We start from the raw sequence: 17,415 nt of genomic DNA, 5'->3' as shown, positions 1-17,415 counted from the left end.
GTGGGCTGTGATCTGCGATCAGTGATTTAGAAAGAGGTTAATGCTGCTCTCATTGCTCCACAATGGTAAATGGGAACTGATAAGCAGGGTGAAATGTTCCAAGACCATTGTCTATAAGCCAAACACCTGTTCCCTTGGGTATTGCAGAGTGCTGAAAAATCTTACATTTCATAATCAGACCCAAAGCTACCTGATGACTCAGCAACACTTGCTAATGGTGACAACACCACATAGAGAGCAAACAGAAGCACACACGCCCCAGAACGTTTTCCAAATGTATCTTTTGGCAAAATACTCGTGAAACACAACATGGGACATTTAATCTCATGCTATTTTTTCTATTTTTGTGATTAATGATGCCAAACATTATATATCAAGTAAACTAAGTGGATAAAGATTGACTTTAATTCCTACATAGCTTTCTCAGTCAGAATCATTTTATCACCTGGATACAGAAGCAGATTTAGTTCTTCCCAGAACAATTGCAATTTTGCACTTGGGGTTCCCAGCTCCTAAAACAAGGGGGGAAATGAGCAGAATACATTAAAAAAGGAAATTTCTAGTTTGACATTTCACCCTGAAGCTTTTAATCCTTTCAAATTTAATGCTAGCAAAAACAACCAAAAAAAAAAAAAACAGGATGGAAAACTCTAAATTAAAATGTATTAAAATAATATGTAATATACATAACATGTTTATGTATATCCCTACATGTCACCCAAGAAAAGTGCTCAGGCAAGGATCCAAGAAGGGACTCCCTCAGTGACCTTCCCCAGAAGTCAAGCAGCATGAAAAGGTCGCAGTCCTTACTGGGAAATGACAGCCCTCCCACTGCCCACTGCAGACAGCAGCACGCTCAGAAGGCTCTGGGATGATGTTAGAGTTGATAGAACTGCCTTTCTTACGGGAGAATCCGACAGGAGTTTTACATGTCGGATGTAAGATTTTATTTGGCCACAAGTAAGAGGCTCTGATCCCATGTTTAGTAAGACGAAGTTCTCCTTCAGGGAGTGAAAAATGATCAGCATTTTAAAATGTAAAGTTTTTCTCATTTTAATGTAAAATGTGTTCACATTTCAGGAGTCTATGGGATTCTTCCTGAGGCCTTTTTGCAAAACAGTGCATATCATGTTGGCCAGGGATCTGAAGTACCTGGTCACTCAGGAAAGCTGCCATTTTAAAATGTATTAAAATAATATGTAATACCTTGCTTGCCAAATTAAAATAATATGTAATACCTTGCTTGCCAATTGCAAGGGCACAGATAACTGGATCACACTAAGTTAGACACATCCATACAAAGTCTCAAGTACATATGTATATATGTGTGTGTGTGTGTGTGTGTGTGTTTGTATATGATTTATTTATTTGAAAGGCAGAGTAAAAAAGATCATTCATCCACTGGTTCACTCTCCCAAATGCCAATCAAAGTTAGGGCTGAGCTAGGCTGAAGTCAGGAGCCAGGAACCCCATCCTGGTCTCCCACCTGGGTGCAGGGGCCCAAGCACTTGGGCCATTATCTGCTGACTTCCCACGTGCATTAGCAGGAAGCTGGACTGGAAGCAGAGTAGCCAGACCCTCCAATAAAGAATGTGGGTGCCCCACACAGGGGCTTAATCTGCTACACCACAACACCTGCCCTTCACATTCTTTTTTTTTTTTAACTTCTTCTAGGAAAAAAAAAAAAGGTTTCAAGTGATTTGAAATCACGTAAAGAGAGATTGAAATAACACCAACGTTCAATGAAAAGTGTTAGGGTTTATGTCAAACAGTTGAATAATGTCATAAAATCTCATGGGTGAAAAGAATAAACCCCATGGAACATAACAAAGGAAGCTACATGGATATGGTCAATAAAATCCAGACAGTGGGAAATGTACAGGCCAACTAATCCAACTTCTTCAGTTAAGTTACAATAAAATAAAAAAGGGGAGATGGAGGGGGAGCATACATGTTAAAAGAGACTTAAAAAGCAGCCGGCGCCGCGGCTCACTAAGCTAATCCTCCGCCTTGCGGCGCCGGCACACCGGGTTCTGGTACCGGTCGGGGCGCCGGATTCTGTCCTGGTTGCCCCCCTTCTAATCCAGCTCTCTGCTGTGGCCCGGGAGTGCAGTGGAGGATGGCCCAAGTGCTTGGGCTCTGCACCCCATGGGAAATCAGGAGAAGCACCTGGCTCCTGCCTTCGGATCATCGCGGTGCAACGGCCGCAGCACGCAGGCTGCAGCGGCCATTGGAGGGTGAACCAATGGCAAAAAGGAAGACCTTTCTCTCTGTCTCTCTCTCTCTCACTGTCCACTTTGCCTGTCAAAAAAATAAATAAAATAAAAAAACAATTATTATATCTTATTGGATCCTACTTCAGTCAAACAAAATATAAATGAAACCACTAGAAATGTGAATGCTTACTGGATATGTCATAATAGTATGAAAATAGTTCAGTATTTTTACTGAGATCCATACTAAAATATCTTCATAGATGTCTGGGATTTATTTCAAAACAATACAGGGAGAAGAGGAAATAGGAGTAAGTATGACACAAGACTGGCCATGAACTCAAAACTGTGGAGTCTCAAAAGTATTCAGAGAGAATTCCTGGGAGACCTCAATGAGCAGCCAGGATATGAAGGAGAAATGTGGATGCCCTATAGAAATGCCTGGGAACAGCTCCCATGACGGCAGAGCCTGGTGGGAAGTGCCACTGGGCCTCCATGGTTGGAGAAGGGGTTGGAAAGATGACACAGTGAAAAAAGTACCAAGAGAAAGATGGCCAGGCAAGACACAGAGACAAGGCTAGCAGAGAAAAGGGAGAGAGGAGAAAGTACAACATCAAAGAGGCAAAAGTTGAGGAGTAGTAGTATACTTTACCTTTTAATTTTTTTCTCCATTTACTTGAAAGGCAGAGACAAAGAAATAAATGAAATACAATGCAAACAGGAGCTCTTGGAGAGCCTTCAGTCTATCTCATGAGATACCGAGTAAACAGAGAAAACCTTACAACAGAAATAACCTAGAATTTCCTACAGTTCAGAATGGAATCTGAGCTGGTAACTTTTCTAAAACCAACTTGGAGAGAATCAGAACGGCAGAAATACATGTTTATCTCCCCTTGCTCCTGAGATCGCGCTGAAGTAAAAATACGAAATGGCAATGAAGGCATAACTCTAACAGATGGCACTCACAGAGGCAAGTGTTGGACACTTAGAAGGGAAAATGTACAGTGTGTTATAAGGGGACCCTCAGGGGAGCAGTCTGAAAGCTGACCCTAAAGTGAATCCTGCTCCACCAGGAGTTTTCCTACAGAATTCCTACTCAGCAAAGAAACATAGCCAGAAACTCTTCTATGTCAATAACAGAAAACCTGCACCTACTTTTCCTTTTCTCTTAAATTGAATGGAAAGCCAAAGAGACTGGCCAAAATAAGCTGGAAAACTAATCACTATGGAATAAAACAAAGCTAGAGATAAGGGGTCATTTGGCACAGTGGTGGAGATGCTGTTTGGGATTCCTGCATTCCTTATCAAAGTGCCTGGGTTCAAGTCTGGGCTCCACTTCTGGGAGGCAGCAGGTAATGACTCAAATACCTGGGTTCCTGCCACCCATGTGGAAGACCCAGATTGAGTTCTGGGCTCCTGGCTTCAGCATGGCCCACCCCTGGCTATTGCAGGCATATGAGGAGTAGGCCAGTGAATGGAAGATCTCTCTATGTGTCCCTCTGCCTTTCAAATTAAATGAAAATAAAATTATAACAAAAATAAGATACAGAACCTAAAAGCAAGCAACTAACAAGAAACTGAGCTAAACCAAATAACAAAACAAAAATAATAGGACCTCATATTGAGAGGTCCTAATGTATTGCATCAAAGTAGAAGAGGGATCTCTGAAACAGAAACAATCCAGACAAGAACATCACAACTTTCAGAGATGAACACACAATTTCTGAAGCACTAAAATTGACAAGCATATGAGCTTACGGCTAGAAGAGACAGCCAGAGACTGAAAATAGGAAAGCAAAAGTAAGAGACACTTGGAGACAAAACATGAAGTCCAACATCAAAGTAAAGGGAGACAGAAAAAGAGCGAACATAAAACATAAAAGAAGTTAGCAAATAAACATGTAGAAGAAAGTTTTCTAAAACAAAACAAAAACAGATTGAGTCACTGATGCCAAGAAGTGTCCATTCTGTGACATTTCAAGACGTCACTGATGAACAGAAAATCCTAAAAGGTTTCAGAGATAATAAAACAAGCCACCTGAAAGGAATGAGGGTCAGAGTGGCTCAGACTCTTCTCAGCCACAGGGATGCTAGCTGAAAATGAAGAACTCTAACTAGACTTCTAGACTCATTCAAACTAGCACTTTTTTGAAGGCAACATAAATTCTTATTGAAACATGACAACAGATCCTATAAAATTTAGCTGTTCTGTACTTTCTCCCCAAGAAGTTAAGAACATAGACAAGCAAAATAAGGAAGTAACTGAAGAGAAAGGAAGCCCAGGAGGGAAATTTATGGAAATGCCTGGATAATTGCATAAACCATGCCTACAAGGTAACCAGTCCAGACTGCAAAAGACAGACTAAAGACTCCAAGAGAGGGGTTTCCAGACAAGGGGAAAGCCACTGCAATTAAAAGTGCAAAGCAGGCCTGCGCCGTGGCTCACTAGGCTAATCCTCTGCCTTGCGGCGCCGGCACGACCAGTCCCGGTCGGGGCGCCGGATTCTGTCCCACTTGCCCCTCTTCCAGGCCAGCTCTCTGCTGTGGCCAGGGAGTGCACTGGAGGATGGCCCAAGTACTTGGGCTCTGCACCCCATGGGAGACCAGGATAAGCACCTGGTTCCTGCCATCGGATCAGCAGAGTGCGCCGGCCATGGCGGCCATTGGAGGGTGAACCAACGGCAAAAGGAAGACCTTTCTCTCTCTCTCTCACTGTCCACTCTGCCTGTCAAAAAAAAAAAAAAAGTGCAAAGCATAGGCACAGGTGTGGAGGGGAAGAAGATCTTATAAAATCAACACACGACACCATCAAAACTCCAGGGGGAAAGCTGTTAAATGTACAAGTGAACTGTGACCAAATGAAAAACAAACTATAATGTAATATGAATTTAAGTAATACATAGAGCATCAGAAAAACTATTCCAATTGACCTTGATACTAGGAATACTCCTTAGAATGGCTCAGGAAATTATATATATATATACAAAATTTTATGTATGTATATATAAATGTATGTATATATATACATATATAAGTATATGTATACATGTATACATGATACAAATATACATATATGTATAATACAGATATACATATATGAATATATAAATATGTATATATAAATGTATAGATACATTTTATATATGTATAACAGTTCTAGGACACAAAATCTAACACATTACTCATACCAGTACTGAACAGCATGTACATACTCTTGTAACATCAGTTTTATGTGTTGGTTATCAACATTTAGGCATCCTGTCATCAGCAATTCATGGTTTCAAGAGAGAATATAAACATTAGTCATCTTGATGGTGTGAAGTCAAGGTTGTCCTTGATACGAGGTATGGGTGATCCTGTACCTAGTGGGAGGTTGAGAGGACATGGCACACATGTGTCCCGGGAAGGACCCCACAACCTGACTGCTGGCAGGCACTTTTCCCCACCCCACTCCCTGTTAAAGGTCCCTGAAATTGCCAATCAGGTAAACGGCTCCCGGATGTGACCCAGGCCCATTAGGACCAACTGGAAACTAACCTAGCTATGTGATCTTCAAGCTAATTGGAAAGGCATATTGGCGCCAGTGTCGGTTCTGTCCTATAGTATTGGTGTTGCCTTTAAAAGTATAAGTGGCTGCCCTTTAAAAGTATAGGTGGCTGTGAATAAAGACAGACACATCCTTGGAAACTTGTCTCCAGTGCTTCTTGTGAGAAGGACACTGTCCCCCTGCTCTCCTCAACAGTGCAGCCTTGCAGGACAAGCCGTAATGAGGACGGAAGAAACGAGAGGTAGGGAAAGAGATAAGAGAACTCATGCCCTTTATAGGCAAAACGTGGGGGCTGTGCTATAGCGTAGTGGGTTGAGCCTCTGCCTGCAGCGCCAGCATCCCGTATGGGCACCAGTTCGTGTCCCAGCTGTTCCTCTTCCGATCCAGCTCTCTGCTGTGGCCTGGGAAAGCAGTCGAAGATGGTGCTTGGACCCCTGCATCCACATGGGAGACCTGGAAGAAGCTCCTGGCTCCTGGCTTTGGATCAGCCCAGCTCTGGCCATTGAAGCCATTTGGGGAGTGAACCAGTGAATGGAAGACCTTTCTGTCTCTCCCTCTCTCTGTCTGTAGTTCTGCCTCTCAAATAAATAAATAAAATCTTTAAAAAATTAAGTGAAACTTGAAGAGATTCTGTTAAATGAGGATACAGAAAGAGAAATGTAAAGATAATTTAAAGTTTAAAAATTCCAACAATGTGAAACTGCCTAAACATTGGGAAAGGGCAGAAAGTTATAATACAAGTGGACTAGACTGTCAGTATCCAAATCAGAGAGTCAGTGACAGTGTCAAAAATGAATAAATGGAGAAATAATGTTATGTAAAATTGTAATAGAAACCAGAAGATGAAAAACAGAAACTTAAAAAAAAAAAAAGTATTCTCTGGGGTATGGAAGGAGAAATAGTATGTCCTAGTTATCTTCTCATTTGTTATTTCTAATTGGAAAGTAACTTTAAAAACTATTAAAGAAAAATCTAGCTTACCACTGTGTAAACAAATCTGCAGATTTGAGGGAGCTACAGTGTGATTAACTTTCCTTTGTAAGCACTTTTCAATCTGAACAATCAACCTGCAGTGGAGGAGTCATCTCCTGCATATCCTGGCCATTTCCCCACTTCGATGTGCTAACACCTAACTCCAGAAACACTGCTGATAAAACTGCTGATAAAACATGGAAATTAATTAGAAAAAATTAAATCAGATTTTGTCCAGGAAAGGGAGGAAGGCATTGCATGAAGGATGTGCAGCTCTGTTCAACCCCAGGTGGGTGTAGAAATGAGGCACCTCACACTGCATTGGTCTGAGATCACAAGACTGCTTTCCCCATAGTCAAAGCCACCAGAATTGTGAGAACATGCAATCATGCATACATACTTATGATTTTATGTATGACTAGAGACAAAAAGAGGATTTAACTAACTTAACCAAGAAATTTTAAAAAGCAGCAAAACCTTAAATTGGCCAACAGATGTCACACTAATCAAAGAACAAAATGGTCTCTCCCACTTTTTTCCTTAATGCATGACTTACCGTCTTTATTATCTATGAGACAGAGAAAGGAACAATTTCTCTAGCTTGCTGGGCATTGGCAACATAACCTCTACCTAATCTAACTGCCTCAAACATTAAAATAGGAAATGATTACATTGAAAAGGAGCAAATTTGTATATTTGAAAAGCAGAGCGACATACATATACAACTGAACCATTAGCTGAGTCACTCCCCAAATACCCAAAGTAGCCAGAACTCCACCCAGGTCTCCTACAGGGGTGACAGGGGCCTAAGTACTTGAGGCATCCTCTGCTGCCTTCCTGAGAGCTAGATCAGAAGCAGAGTGGCAGGCACTCCAATAGGGGGTGCCAGCATCCTAAGCAGCAGCTCATCACACTGCACCACAATGTCAGCCTCAGAATCCTTTTTATTAGAAGATAAATGCAAGAAATTTCATAAATACAAGAAGGAAAAATGTAATTTTGTTCCAGTACAACATTTCCCATGCCTCAAAACGTCTGCACTGCCATTAGAAAACACAGGCCCTTAATTCAGTGGAAACACATTTATTTTATCTCAACCAATAATAAATGGCAGTTTTCGATTTCTAGAATTTGTTCTTCATTTCAATGTCAATGTCTTCCTCTCCTTTTCTTCTAGAATTCCAATCACACATATTGTATACCTTTTGATTGATGAGTCCTTAACACTCTGTCCATTCATTTCCTTCCACCTTTGCTTCAAAGTGGATTCTTTCTATTGGCCTATCTTCAAGTTGGACGTTTTCCTGTCATTTTCATTATGTTACTAAACCTATTCTGTTCATTTTTCAGATATTTTAAAGTTATAGTATTTTCTGTGCAACCCTATGTTTAATATTTTCTCTTTTGATATTTCCTTTTTATTTTTCTTAATCTCACTGAGCAAATTTATAATTGCTGTCGTAAGTCCTCCCCTGATACATTCCAACAGCTGAGTGGTTTGGGGTTGGCCTTTCCCTTTGAAAAAGGGCCATGTTTTCCTCATTCTTTATTTGTTGGGTAATTCCAGGTTCTGTCCATATTCTGGACACTGTGATTCTTTTAGAATCTCTGGATTCTGTCAAGTTCCTCCAAAGAACGTTAATGTCTTGTCTAACTTAGGCACAGTCTGCCTCAAGTTAGGTGGGTGGGAGATTAAATTTCAACTTGGTGCTCGCTGGTAGCTGCCAGCTGCTTTGGATCTGCCCTTTGCATGGCTGGGGTTCAGGAGTCAGCTGGAGCTGCCCTTTCCAGCTTTGTTCTTTCTAGGAATAACAACCATGCCCCTGCCTCACCCCTGCTGCCACCCCAGCGCCACCACCTTCCAGCAGGCTCTGTGCTCTGGCTCCTCAGGGCTGGAACAAGAGCTTTCCAGAGAAGCTCTGCTTCCCCAGCCCACACAATGTGCTGAAGCTAAAGCACATAGATGGAAAACTCACCTGGTGCCTAGATCTTCTTCTAAATTTTGACAACCCTGCAAAATCACTTTGCCTTTGTTCACCCCCCAGAGAATTCAGGTAGTTATTTTTAGTTGTGATCTGTAGGAAAGTTGGTCTTATGTGCTAACTCCATCAGACTGAAGGTGCAATTACCTGGGTTTTCTCTTTTAAACTTTGTCAAAACTGGGTCTTCTCTCACCCAGTGTGCGCAAGTTTCATATACTGGAATACATGTGTATATTTGTATTCTTGAAAAACAGATTTAAAATATGTGTCAGTTGAAATTTGATAAATGCAATGCTCATCTCAAAATATGATCATAGAAGCGGAATTAGAAATTGTAGATGTTCTAAAATTTAAAAAAACCTATACAAGCTTGAAATTCCAATCACCAGTTGTTTTGTACTGTTACACATGTAAAATAAAACTAAGTTAAAATCAATTGCCTTAGAACCATTGTTTGTAATTTGATTTCTTCCAAGTTTAATGGAGTCTATTTTTAATAAATTCTAAAAGGACCAGCCGGCGCCGTGGCTCAATAGGCTAATCCTCCACCTTGCGGCGCCGGCACACCGGGTTCTAGTCCCGGTCAGGGCGCCGGATTCTGTCCCGGTTGCCCCTCTTCCAGGCCAGCTCTCTGCTATGGCCAGGGAGTGCAGTGGAGGATGGCCCAGGTGCTTGGGCCCTGCACCCCATGGGAGACCAGGAAAAGCACCTGGATCCTGGCTCCTGCCATCGGATCAGCGCGGTGCGCCGGCTGCAGCGGCGGCCATTGGAGGGTGAACCAACGGCAAAGGAAGACCTTTCTCTCTGTCTCTCTCTCTCACTGTCCACTCTGCCTGTCAAAAATAAAAAAAAAAAAAAAAAAAAAAAAAAAAAAAAAAAAAAAAAAAATAAAAGGACCATTCTCATTTGCACTAATGAGAAAAGTTTCCCCATTCACATATTTCAAAGTTGTAAAATCTCAGCTAGCATACTCCTTGTGATGCATCCACTTTACTATTTATTGAAAAAAATTCCTAATGGTTTGCATTTACTAGATTGTGTTCTTCTGATTTTTAAAAATGTTTACTTCCTGGGCCAAAACTGTGGCATAGTAGGCTAAGCCTCCACCTGCAGCGCCAGCATTCATATAGGTGCCAGTTCATGTCCTGGCTTCTCCTCTTCTGATACAGCTCTCTGCTAGTGTGCCTGGGAAAGCAGCAGAGGATGGTCCAAGTCCGTGGTCCCCTGCACCCATGTGGGAGATCTGGATGAAGCCCCTGGCTCCTAGCTTCAGATCAGCCCAACTCTGCTGTAGCAGAGGCCTATGTTTTTTAATTAAACTTGTTTCTGAGATGATTAAAGTTGTAGAGGCCTTCCCAAGGCTAGAAGAAAAACGGAGGCATCTGTCCTGGGAATGAAACGTGGTTGCTATCTGCTTGCCTGTGAATGAATCAACTGTAGTCCCTGTCTGCTTATATGTAACCATTGCAGGATCTGCTTGTTAGTACAGAGCAATGATGTTAACCCTTGACAGGCAGCTTACAAAAACAAACAAACAAAAGCCTTTAGTAACTATATTCACATGCACAGTATTGTATCAATCCTGTGGCCACCATGTAATATTAGAATTTCCAATCACATGTATGCAGGTAACTATATAAGGGAGACAAAGAGGCTAAAGCCTTATAAGGGAAAACCCTTCTTCATTCAGGTCTCAGGATTTTGGATCAGAAATTTCACCTGGGCCTTATGCCAGCCTAATAAAAGACTACTTCCTGTTAAGAGGCCTTGATGTCATGTCTGGGTGCATGAATCCTGCTACACTGGCTGTTGCTACAATGCTACAATTTGGGGAGTGAACCAGTAAATGGAAGATCTCTCTCTCTCTCTCTCTCTCTCTCTCTCTCTCTCTTTCTCTCTCTCACACATACACACACACACACACACACACACTTTCTCTCTCTCTCTCTCTCTGTAATTATGGCTCTCAAATAAATAAAATATTTTTTAAAAGTTTACTTTTATTTATTTGAAAGGCAGAGAGACAGAAAGAGAAAGAGAAAGTTTTCCATGTGTCAAATTACTCCCCAGACACCAGCTATGGCTGCAGCTGCACCAGGCCAAAGCCAGGGGCCCAGAACTCTACTGGGTCTCCCACATGGGCAGTATCACCTGCTGCCTTCCAGGGTGCACACTGGCAGGAAGCTGGATTAACAGCGGACATGAGATTTTAACCCAGGCACTCAGATACAGGATGCAGGCATCCCAGGCAGTGGCTTAACCCACTGTGCCACAACACTTTAGCCCCTTTTCTGATTTTTATGGGAGTTAACAGATAATGTCTGTGACTGCTGGAATTCATATACTGAAATCCTAACTCCTAAGGTGATGCTATTTGGAGGTGGAGCCTTTGGCAGATAATTCTGTCCCAAAAGAGGTGATTAGGTAAATAGAATGGGGGTAGAGAATGATGGAACTCAGTTGCTCTTTCTACCACAAGGACACAACCTTCATGAATGAGCAAGTGAGCCCTCACCAGACTCCGAATCTGTTGGACCCTTAATCTTTAACTTGCCAGCCTCCAAACTGTGAGAAATAAATTTCTGTTGTCTACTCCAATCATCCATCCTTTTATGGTATTGAGTTATAGCAATCAAAATAAATTAAAATAAAAATCAATTCTACTTATCTGAGGACCAACACGAAGAATAGTAGGATGATTCAATGGCAGATGATAATAAAAGCTGGGCGTCGCCGGCGCCGCGGCTCACTAGGCTAATCCTCCGCCTAGCGGCGCCGGCACACCGGGTTCTAGTCCCGGTCAGGGCGCCGGATTCTGTCCCGGTTGCCCCTCTTCCAGGCCAGCTCTCTGCTGTGGCCAGGGAGTGCAGTGGAGGATGGCCCAGGTGCTTGGGCCCTGCACCCCATGGGAGACCAGGAAAGGCACCTGGCTCCTGGCTCCTGCCATCGGATCAGGGCGGTGCGCCGGCCGCGGCGGCCATTAGAGGGTGAACCAATGGCAAAGGAAGACCTTTCTCTCTGTCTCTCTCTCTCACTGTCCACTCTGCCTGTCAAAAAAAAAAAAAAAAAAAAAAAAAAAAAAAAAAAAAAGCTGGGCGTCTCTAATTCCAAAACCCAAAATCCAGCGTGCTCCAAAGTCCAAAGTGTTTGTGCATCATGTCGGTATTTCTGATTTCAGATGTGTGGACCAATAATGACTATTCAAATATCTCAAATTCTGAAATCTGAAATACTTTCTCTCTCAAGCACTTTGGATAAGGGATATTCAACCTGTACTTACATTTCATTGTGAGTCTTAGCTAGGATTACTTATCTGAAAATACTCAGCTGGGGTAATAATTTTTTAACCTTGATTGGCCCTGACTGTACAATAATATGCACTCATGTTGTGATTCTTAGTTAGAAATTACAGAGGAAGTTACAGAGTGGCTCACTTTTAATTTTCTAATTGTATATCTTTCTGCTCGGGGCTGGCTTTGAGGTTTTAGTTACAGGAAGTCTCATGCAGTGTCCAGTGGCTTATGGACTAAAGGGAAGAAGCTACTTGCCCTATACAATGCCTTGTCTCCTTAAGTGGGCATACTTCAGAAATTGTGGTTCATTTTCATTAGAGATATTTTCTTTCTATATTTTTCATCCTGGCAATCAAGAACTTCTTGGGGAGATGGGTGTTTGGCCTAACAGTTGAGACACTAAGATGCCCACTTCCCACATCAGAATGGCTGTATTTGAGTACTAGCTCCAGTTCTTGATCCCATCTTCCTGGTAATGGAGATCCTAGTGGTGGCCCAAATACTTGGGTCCCTGCCACCCATGTGGGGAGCAACTGGGAGCAACTCGGACTAGACTAAGTTACTGGAATTAAGACTTATTCTATGCATCTGCTCTCCCACAATATGGCGCTGGGAAAGGAGGAAACAGCTTCTACACAGCTGCCTCCAGTTCAACCAATAAACAGCAGGACCTGCTCCTGATTGGAGGAGAGCAGCGTACTCGGCGTGTAGGTAGCAGAGTTGGGATTGGTGGAAGAGGACTATAAAGGAGGAGAGAGACAACATGCACCAGGAACATCTATCTGAAGGAACACCTGAGCAGCCCCTGAGAGAGCCGGACGGCGGTGTGCCGCTCCCCTGCAGAAGTGGGGAAAGTGGCAGGGGGCCAGCCCCTCCACGGAGGTGGAGGGACGGTAGCCAACCCGGGAAGAACCAGCAGCAAACCCGGGAAGGGCCGAGCAGACAAAAGAACAACGCAGGGTCCTGTGTCGTTCCTCCACGAAGAGGGGGAACGACATAATGGTGCCGTGACTTGGATAGGAAACCTAGGCAGGGTTTAGTGTCGTTCCTCCATGAAGAGGGGGAGCGACACACCCACATTGGAGATGGGGATACTTGGATTGAGTTCTCAATTTTAGACCAGCTCTGGCCATTGTGACCATTTGGAAAGTGAACTAGCAGGCAACAGATCTATCTGTATCTGCTTCTTTCTCTTTCTCCTCTCTCCCTTAAATCAAACAGAGGATTTTCTATAATTCTTTTGAATGTGGGTCCAAAACTTGATTTTTCTAATTGCAGATTATATCATTTTTCCTCTAATATTACCCAATATCATTTCTTGCATCGTTATTTCTATAATAAAATGTTCTTATGACATTCTTATATAAATGCTCAATAGATTTTAGATATCAGGTTAAGTTTGAAAAAACTGAAGAAACAAAATAACTCTGAAGAACAATTCAGATTCTGAAAAATGAAATGTCCAACTTGGCCCTCTTTCTGTGATCATTAGGTAGAGGAAGTAAAGGTGAGAGCATAATTTACAAAAATTGAAATACTATGGCTCAAACTTGATGATTCAGAAAAATGAGGAAAAACCCCTCACAAATACATCATCCCTTAGCTACCAGCAGAATTTGGCAGGTGCAGCAGCAGCAGCAAATATCCTTCTTTTCAATGATTTTGCTCTTTTAGAGCATCTGGTTAACAAGATATCAGATGTCACAGATGCAATCTATCAGAGGAAACATGAATAGAAAGAGAAGGTTCCTACCTGATCGCTGGGACTGAGGCCTTCATGAAGGAAAACAGATGGCACACATCAATCACTGGGTGTGTTTTAAGCATTACTATGTGATTCCCCAAAACTGGGGTAAATATACTTACCCTCTTAAGCACTTAACATTTCTTTATAGAGAAAATATCCAAAATTCCATCTTCTAGTTGTTTTTTTAATGGTGAGAGAAATAACTTTTTTTTCATCCACATTTTGCAGTATTTCAAGACTATTCAAGCGCCAGGATTAAGTCAAGCTAAAAATCTTATCTCTGTGATATATGCTGATGACTTAATTCCAGGCTCCTACAACCACATGGTTATCAAGCAAGATCATTTCTGGAAAAAGGCAAGATGTCAAGTAGAAAAACAAAAATATGGGTGGGTATGGATGTATTAGGCAACAACTAAGAAAGTGACATAAATGATTATATAATAGGAGGCAGTTTTGTGCTTCTATCAATGCTAGATTTCTGAGGTGACATATTTAAACTTCTTTTGGCTTTAGCTTTAATATCAACAATCCTGGGCCAGGCACCGTGGGGCAATTGTAAAACCACTGCTTGTGGGGCTACACTGTAGTGTTGCAAGTAAAGCAGCTGCCCATCTCATATGGGTGCCAGTTCAAGTCCTAGATGCTCCTCTTCTAATCCAGCTCTATGTTATGGCCTGGGAAAGCAGTAGAAGATGGTCCAAGTGCTTGGATCCCTGGACCTGAATGGGAGACCAAGAGGTAGCTCCTGACCCCTGGCTTTGGATCAGCCCAGCTCTGGCCATTGCAGCCATTTGGGGAGTGAACCAGAGGATAGAAGACCTCTCTTTCTGTCTCTCCCTCTCTCTGTCTATAATTCTACCTCTTAAATAAATAAATCTTAAAAAACAAAAAACCCTGCTTGGGATGCCCATATCCCATATCAGAGTGCCAGTTCAAGTCGTAGCTACTCTACTTCCAATGCAGCTTCTTGCCAATGTGCTTGGGAAGGTAGTGGAAGATAGCCAAAGTACTTGGACTCCTGATACTCATGAAGGAGGCCCAAATGGAGCCTAGGTTTCCTGGATCTGGCCTGGCCCAGCCCTGGCTGTTGTGGGCATCTGGAAAGTGAGCCAGCAAGTAGAAGATACCTCCCTGCCCTTCCCTTTCCTTCCCTTCCCTTCCCCTCCCCTCCCAAACCCTCTTCTCCCCTCCCCTTCCTCCCCCTTCCCTCCCTTCCTCTTCCCTTCCCTTCCCTTCTCTTCTCTTTGTGTGCATCTGTCTGTCTCTCCCTCTGTCAGTCTGCTTTTCAAATAAATAAATCTGGAAAATATTACCAATTCAAAGTGGAAAATAACATTCTGAGTTAAGCACCATTTTACAATAAAATTCTTATGTGTGAAAAATTGTTGATCATACAATCCCACAGTTAAGGAAAAACAACTCATGTGTTCTCTTGGAGCATGTGTTATCTTTGGTAAGGGAAATACACTCTGAAAGTTTATAAAGTTTATAAAGTGGTGGTTTATAACTGGGTTGTCATTAGAAAACTCACACATTGCAAAATAAGGAAAAATTGGTGGAAAATAGTTCAACATTTATGAAAAATGCATATAATACTTACATCCTGAGAATATAAAGAACATCTGAAAATCCAGAGTAAAGACAGGCAAAGAATACAATTGCAGAAAGAGGAGATGAGAATAAAGAGATTTATAAAGTGTTTAACTTTACCACAAACCAAATAAATGCAAAATAAGACTACAATGGAGTGCCATTTCACGTATTATTAGCTGACCAAGATAATATTCAACAGCAGCTTATTGCACAGTATTTTGCATTTGGTGTGCAAGGGCAGAGTTAGGGGTACTACATCTGTTACAAGTCATTTAGAAAGTGAAATGGTAGTAAAACAACATATTCTATTGCCAGGGTCTTAGAGACATAGGTACTTCCATCTATGATTTGTGGGAGAACAGAGTGACAGCATCCCAACAGAGCATGGGCTGGCAACAACCTTCACAATTACAGATGCCTTTAGTCTTTGACGTATCAATCTGGCTTCTAAACTTATCCTACAGATGTAGATGTTTCTGAATGGAATGACAGTGCTCAAGATTATCCTTCACAGAAGTATTGTTTGTATTTGCAAAGATGTGAATGCACACCCATGTCCACCAAGAGAAGACTGTTGAAATATACCGTGTATGTCCACATAATGGAACTCTTCTACAAATAATAAGGAGGCTGAGTGTCTGATCATCAGTTAAGACACTGTTTAAGATATCTGCATCCCATATGGGAGTACCTGGGTTCATTACCTTGTTTTGGCTTCTAACTCCAGCTAGAGGCAGTAGTTATGGTCCAAGTAGTTGGGTTTATGGCACCCATGTAGGAGGCCTGGATTGAGTTCTTGGCTCCCAGCTCTGCCCCAGGCTGGTGCCAGGCATTGAGGACATTTGGGGAATGAACCAGTTTTCTCTGCCTTTCAAATAAAGTTTAAAGTAAATAAATAAAAAGAGTAAGGAAGCTTTGTTTGCACCAAAATGGAAAAGCAAATCTCTAGGATTATTATTCAGTATGAGTAGTAAAAACACTGTCTTTTGTGTAAGAACAAAAAGGATATTCTTGAACACACCTCAGTGAGATTAGATTAAGTTTGGGTTCCCACATCTAAAGAAAAACTGTATACACAAACACACACATACACATATAATATATATGCCCACACACAAAGGTGCTCTTTGTAACATTATTTGAAATAACAAAACACTGGAAATGATCTAAAAATCCTATAATAGGAAAATACACCAAATTATAATAATTCATAATGCATGACAAAATATTATTTACCTACTGAAAATGCCATTTATAGTGAATTTGTAATAACTCAAACATCTTACTTATGCAAAGACGTGAAGTTAACAAAGTCATGTATAGTAAGATTTCAGTATATGATATGGACATTCAAAAGAAATCATAAGGTTATCCAAATAATGCCCAAGCATATCTCAATATCAATGATATTTTCAGTGATCACATGTAGTTGAGAGTTTATAGTGAGACTGCTTCCTGAACATCCAACAGGAAGGATGAGGAATGGGTGTGGGGAGAGAGATTCCTTGGGAATAAGGGGCATTGCTCTATTAATGAGGCAGGAGACCACTGATGGTGGGCAGAATAGAAGCACAAGGACTGAGTTCTTAGGGATATGAGAAGTAGAAGAGAGTTAGAGAAAATAAGGCATTCAAGAAATATCAAGTTAGTGCTCTGAAAAGCTGCCTGCAGTGAGTGAAGCTTCTTTGTCCCCTACAAGCTACAGGACTGCCTTTCATATTTTTTCAAATCTCTCCCAATACACCAAATCTCCTACTTCCACCTGGAGAAGAAGAAAATCCAGGAGAAGGCCAGCTGGTGTGCTGCTTTGGCCATGATTCCACACAGGTGGGACTCATATGATACCAGACGCAGCAGCTCAATCCCCAGATCCTTTTTGCCCCAAGGGCTGGGAATGTATTTGAGTAAGCAAAAATGATAATGCAAATCCAAAAGATGGAAATTAGAGCCAATTTAGAAGAAGGAAATCCTATGTACAAGAAAGGATGTGGTTGGTAGTAGGGTCAATAAAGGAAAGGGATACTCTCAAATATTCACAAGGCAGTAACCAGATTCCAGAAGAGAT

General features: G+C 41.8%; 1 protein-coding gene across 1 annotated transcript in view; it reads right to left on the bottom strand.

Moving 5' to 3' along the window:
* ACAD11 (acyl-CoA dehydrogenase family member 11) overlaps positions 1-17,415 on the bottom strand; it is a 96,676-nt gene that overhangs the window by 18,326 nt on the left and 60,935 nt on the right. The window contains exon 14 of the mRNA XM_002716554.6: positions 446-512. Within this exon, the coding sequence (XP_002716600.4) occupies positions 446-512 (67 nt within the window). The remainder of the gene's footprint in view (positions 1-445; positions 513-17,415) is intronic.

The sequence above is a fragment of the Oryctolagus cuniculus genome, chromosome 4 (assembly GCF_051225735.1).
Source record: "Oryctolagus cuniculus isolate XC-2025 breed Fujian yellow rabbit chromosome 4, ASM5122573v1, whole genome shotgun sequence".
In the NCBI taxonomy this organism is placed as follows: domain Eukaryota; kingdom Metazoa; phylum Chordata; class Mammalia; order Lagomorpha; family Leporidae; genus Oryctolagus; species Oryctolagus cuniculus.
The sequence above is the reverse complement of the archived record's forward strand: the minus strand, read 5'-3'. Positions and strand labels throughout refer to the sequence as shown.